Source organism: Wolffia australiana, chromosome 16, assembly GCF_029677425.1.
Source record: "Wolffia australiana isolate 7733 chromosome 16, ASM2967742v1".
NCBI lineage: Eukaryota > Viridiplantae > Streptophyta > Magnoliopsida > Alismatales > Araceae > Wolffia > Wolffia australiana.
The window spans coordinates 4532868-4538019 of record NC_135850.1 but is presented as its reverse complement, the minus strand read 5'-3'; the positions used below and the strand labels follow the sequence as shown (position 1 = coordinate 4538019).

Below are 5152 nucleotides of genomic sequence, written 5' to 3'. Positions count from 1 at the left end.
AACAAGTGGATCTGTTGGAATTTTAATGCACCAATACAAATTCCAACAAATCTACTTGTTCAACCGTCGGATCATCCATCCAGCCCGATCGGGTCCGGTTTCGGTTTCTTATCGGTACCGGATCCGATTTCGGATACCGGATAAGCCTCGCTGACTCTGCATTTACTGCTCACGGGCCCACCGTCCTGACACAGCATTAAAGCGTCGCAGCCTCCCAGTTCGTAATTGCGTGACAATAAATGGGTTTTTTTGAAATTAAACCACGGATCCATCTCAGCCGTTGATTCAATATTTCGAATCGGAGGGTGGGGACGCCTTCTTCTTCAAATTCACCTCTCTTCTCTGCCCCTATAAGAAGCTCTTCTCTATCTCTCCATCTCTCTATCTCTCTCGATCTCTTCTTCTGCGCTCGTCGTTTGCGCGTTGATGAATTAGGTTTTGCGGGAGTTCGTCGTGATCCGCCATGGCGAGCCGAGGGGGAGGCTACGTGAAGTGGGAGGAGATCGTCGTTTGTAGAGAGAAAGGGCGTCGCGAGGTGCACTACTATCTGAAGAACGCGAGCGGCGCGGCGGATCTGGCCGTGGTGGGCAAGGAGAGGAGCGCCAGGCACATGTCCTACGCTGTTCCTTCTCAGTTCTTCCGGGAATCGGCCTCTTTGGCGACGTCTTCGGTTTCCCCTTCGAATCCGGCTGCTTTGGCGCCGGGGGCTAGGTTTTCCCTCAAGTTGCGGTCTCGCAGGGATGTTATCGATTGGCTTTCGTCGGCCGTATCAGGTTGGTGGACGGGTTGTTTGTGAAAAGATTTTTCTGTACGTTGGGTCTTGTTTTGATCCGGGATTATTTGATTTCGTTCCTGTCGATCTCTTTTTTTGGAACCCTAATGGTTTGTAGCGAGATCTGTCTTATCTTTAAGATGGATCGTTCGAAACTATGGCTGCTTTCTCGAATTCGTTGCGATTTTGTGTTAGAATTTTAGGGATCGGAGGCAAGATTGGATTTTTTTGGGCCCTGGGTATTGATTTCTCCCCCGAGTCCTCTTTTCATGGGGATTTTTGGGCTGAAAAATCTGTTTTTTTGGATTGAATGCTTCATTCCATTCCCATAACCGTAGGACTCTGGCTCTGGGTTTTGGATCGGGTCCATTGGACCGCAGTCCTGATGGAAAAGGGCCTTTTTTTTCTACTTTTCTCTTCTGTTCTGCTCGGTTCATGAGTGGCTAATGGTTCAACATCTACTCGTTTCGCACCTAATTTTAGGGCTTTATTCAATAGCCCTCCATTCATACCCCTGATTCCGTTCTTGTCGATCGTCTTGCCACACCCTGATGTCTTTCTGTTCTGATATCCACGACAAGAAGAGAAATCATGGATATTATCGGAACTTTCATCCCCAGCTTCAGTTTCTCCTGGAGTCCTCTCTATTTTTTCTCCGACGTCTTTGACAATTTCTGTGCTGGAAATTGTGCCGTGGCTACTGAATCGTGACAGAGCAGTTAGTTATGCATGAAACTTTTGAAGATTTCAGGTTGATCCCGGCCTGTGTATCTCGAGTAGATTCGATGAACCAAGCCCTTGCCTGAACTCCCGGTTCTGCCTTCCTCTGGATTTCAGGTTTTGGCGTTTGGACCTTAGTCCTGATTGGAATATCTCTTCTCTTCTCCTTTGCTCTTGTTCTCTGCAAGGCTCCATGTTTCCTATAGTCGGCAGGCTTATTCGTCGTTTGTGTCGGTTTTATGTGAGTTTTTTTAGATAAAAATCCTCTTTTTTTAGATACATTAGTTTGCAAATCATACTTTCTTCCAACTAGCATAGAAATGCTGTAGGAAATGTAATTTTAATGTGAGATAATTCTGCTGTGTTTTCTGCATGTATTCCATTCGATTTCTGACTTAATAGTCATGAAAATACTCTAAAATATGCATTTCTGGGCGCTTTGTCTTCAGACCCATTTCGCAGTTCCGACCCACCGGATGAACAATCAGATGGATTTGCAGATGTAAGCTCCTCAAAGGTTAGTCGTACGATTAAACCCCTCTAGATCTTGTTGTTATTCATCTATATATTTGTAAGATAACGTTTTTAATTCATTGTAATGTTGTTTCTCTTGTTTCATTCAGCACATATCCTTTAAGAGCAGGAGCCACCGATCAAAAGGTTTTTCCTGGCTAGGCTCTTTTTGGGCGTGCAGCAAACAAAGGAAGCATTACAATGCCTTTCTTCGTCATGCAACCAAAATATCTGTGAGTGTTCCATTCTCCCACCACTTTGTCTTGTACTCGCTTTTTTTCTTATCTTACTCACTTTGTCTTTTTTTCTCTCCCTCTGCACCCCAGGTTCAAGACTTTGTTTATGTCACAGTTGAAGGGAACAAAAGGCGTGTGGCATATGTTGAGGACATGTACGAGGATTTAACTTGCAGGAAGAAAGTCGTAGTGCGATGGCTTCGCCTAGTTGACGAGGTTAAGGCTGTTCCACCTTCGGACATAAACGACAGAGAGATTTTCTTTTCTCTTTGTCTCCAAGATGTCAGCGCTGACCGCATAGATGGGTTAGCGGCTGTCCTCAGTCCTCAACATTACTACAAATGTCTCGGTGCTGCAGAAACTATCTCCTGGAGTCCCTTTATATGCCAACGGCAGATTTCTGGTGTTGGATCTGTTGAGCCCTTCGACGTCACCAGTGTCAGAGGCTATTGGAATCAGGAAATTCTCAGATGTTTGATCAAGTCAACAGAGTCAACGTCTTCCAGCGGGCTGACATCAGACGAAGTTGACATAAGCAGGCTCTCGGACGCAGATCCTTCTTCGCGTAAGAGACCGTCGCCTAGTGGGGAAGCCTTTGAAGAGAGCCCTGAACTTAAGTCCCGGCGTGTTGATGGTGTGCCCGTCCCGCTGCCGCCAAGGAAAGACCAGGCCCAGACATTAATCAAAGGGCAACATGTCGAGGTTCTGTCACAGGATAGCGGGCTAAGAGGATGCTGGTTCCGTTGTCTGGTCCTCAAGCTGCGGGGAGACAAGGTGAAGGTCCGATATACAGACCTTCAAAACGCTGACGAGTCCGGCCCACTAGAGGTAAATTTTCCTTTAACCCAGAGTGGCAAATCTAAGATTTTCTCCTAGAGTGGATTCTAGAGTTTGATGTTCATGCAGGAATGGATTCAGGGACCAAGGCTGGCTTTAGCCGACAAGCTGGGCCTCCGTCAGAAGGGGAGGCCTTCGATCCGGCCTCAGCTGCAGGCCCATAGCAAGTTGTCTCCCGCAGGGTTTAACGTCGGCGGCGTCGTCGACGCATGGTGGCATGACGGCTGGTGGGAAGGGCTCGTCATCTCCAAAGAAGACGGCAACACCTTTCGCGTGTACTTCCCAGGTAAGCATCGTCCTCTCACAATCCTATCATTATAGTGCAGGGATGTGGACGAGACGATTTTTTCGTCCCGGGGCGAAAAAATCGCCCCATCTCAGGATACGGACGAATTTCGGGACGAAAATTCGTCTTCGGGACCATTGGACGGGACGGTTTTTGTCCCATGAGAGGAAAAAGCCATCTGTCCGGAGGTCTCTGTAATTCCCTGAAAAACTTGAAAAAATCCATATTAATATATTAAAAGTATAGAGTGGGTTTTTTTTCGTCCGGGATGAGGACTGGGACAAAAATTCATCCCGGGAGGACTGGACGGGACGAAAAACCGTCCCGATATGATTGGACAGGATGGTTTTTTATTGTTGGATGAAAAACCGTCCCGTCCTTTGTCCCTGAACTTACTCTGGACGTTGGACGAGACAAAATTCGTCCCGTCCTGTCCATTGTCCATGTCGAGGACGATCCGGAACTGTACCAATCATTAATCTTTCTTTTCCTTGCTATGGTTTCATTTATGTGTATTCAGTTAGTGAAACTCACCTTCAAATTTGCTCAGGAGAGGAGAGGACTTGCGATTTTGAAGCTCGGAGTCTGAGACATGCGCAGGACTGGTCCCAGAGCAGATGGCACAGGTTGAGGGAGAGGCCGGATATGGTGAATAACTTGCTTGCTGAGGCTTCTTCTCTTCTGGATGGCAAGGAAGACGAGGAGGGTCCTGCATTAGACGACCTTCTTGGTCGTTTGAGGTGGAGCTCGTCGAGGAAACGGTGCCGGCGCCGCCAGAGATGCGCCGGCCACTGGCTGGGCCTGTTAAAGCCGCTTGCGGCGGACAACTCGTCTCCCGCCGCTGCCGCCATCCCGAATATGCTCGTGTCCTGACGAGGTACTCCATGTTCATGGTGCGATGTGCATTTTTTATCCGTCCCCATGGCTTTTATGGCTCGAGCTGATGGCATGTATATTATGATGCAGTTTAGGGTTTTGACAGATGGTGGTGGGGGGTCTTGTTTAAGCCCTGCCCACCAATTTTCAGCTACGTTTGAAAAGTTTTGATCTTTGAAAAGTTTGATAACTGTAGATTCATCAAACGTGATACAGGTAACATATGAACAATTTGTACTAGATATACCCACCTTTGAATTAAATGGGGATCAAGGGCTTCAATGTGATGGTTATATTTAGCCTGGTATTCTAGTCTGGTCCTGTTGACCAGTCAACGTCAAAGATCAAAAGAGAGAAGTCAAATTTAAAATATTGGAATGGTTTTCTGAACAATGCATTACAGAGAGCTTTCCATCATCCAATGAGTTATGAAGGAATGAAGCAAAAAATCCTTTTGTCACAGCTCTGTGAAGGTAATTCCACAATGAATTAATGATTAATCTCCCAGCTCATCAAGGCCTAGGGTTAAGACTCTTGATCCAATACCCAAAGATCCAAACATACTCAAAACAAAACTTTCCAATATATACCAGAAAATAGAATGTTTTTCAAGAGCTGTTTGATTTGCAGATATATCTCAGAGGACTAGAGAACTGAGATCAGTAGTTAAGGGAGAGATGTTGACCGGTACCCTTTTCTCGAATAGAATAGAGACCAAGCAGTTAGTAAAAAAATGAAGGATAATTCAATATTATACTAATACAGTGTATGTGTTGTAATTCATCCTGACTACGTGTAAGTGGGCACTGACCAATGAAGGCACTTTAACGTGTTGGGTGGGATATCTTTCCAAAATCATTAAGGCAAGTTAAGAAAAAAATATATTACTTGTTACCAATATAGGAACAATTT

At 45.9% G+C, this 5152-nt stretch overlaps 1 protein-coding gene across 3 annotated transcripts; it reads left to right on the top strand.

The window, feature by feature from the left end:
- Nucleotides 1-380: 380 nt before the first annotated feature.
- Nucleotides 381-4531, top strand: LOC144713606 (uncharacterized). 3 transcript variants are annotated; one of them, XM_078588244.1, is made up of 7 exons: nt 381-773; nt 1942-2009; nt 2116-2238; nt 2332-3069; nt 3148-3364; nt 3915-4241; nt 4331-4531. In XM_078588244.1, the coding sequence occupies exons 1-6, from the start codon at nt 464-466 to the stop codon at nt 4235-4237; spliced, it is 1779 nt and encodes a 592-aa protein (XP_078444370.1). In that variant the 5' UTR covers nt 381-463; the 3' UTR covers nt 4238-4241; nt 4331-4531. The 3 variants fall into 3 exon arrangements, with proteins under 3 accessions (XP_078444370.1, XP_078444371.1, XP_078444369.1); XM_078588245.1 differs by having other exon boundaries at nt 3160-3364; nt 3915-4531; XM_078588243.1 differs by having other exon boundaries at nt 382-773; nt 3915-4531.
- Nucleotides 4532-5152: the final 621 nt, after the last annotated feature.

What these genes read in the sequence shown, in the direction of transcription:
- LOC144713606 (XM_078588244.1), top strand. Translation starts at nt 464, where the DNA reads ATGGCGAGCCGAGGGGGAGGCTACGTGAAGTGGGAGGAGATCGTCGTT. An exon ending in ACGAGTCCGGCCCACTAGAG is followed by an intron (nt 3,070 to 3,147) that starts GTAAATTTTCCT and finishes ATGTTCATGCAG; the next exon opens with GAATGGATTCAGGGACCAAG. An exon ending in CTTTCGCGTGTACTTCCCAG is followed by an intron (nt 3,365 to 3,914) that starts GTAAGCATCGTC and finishes AAATTTGCTCAG; the next exon opens with GAGAGGAGAGGACTTGCGAT.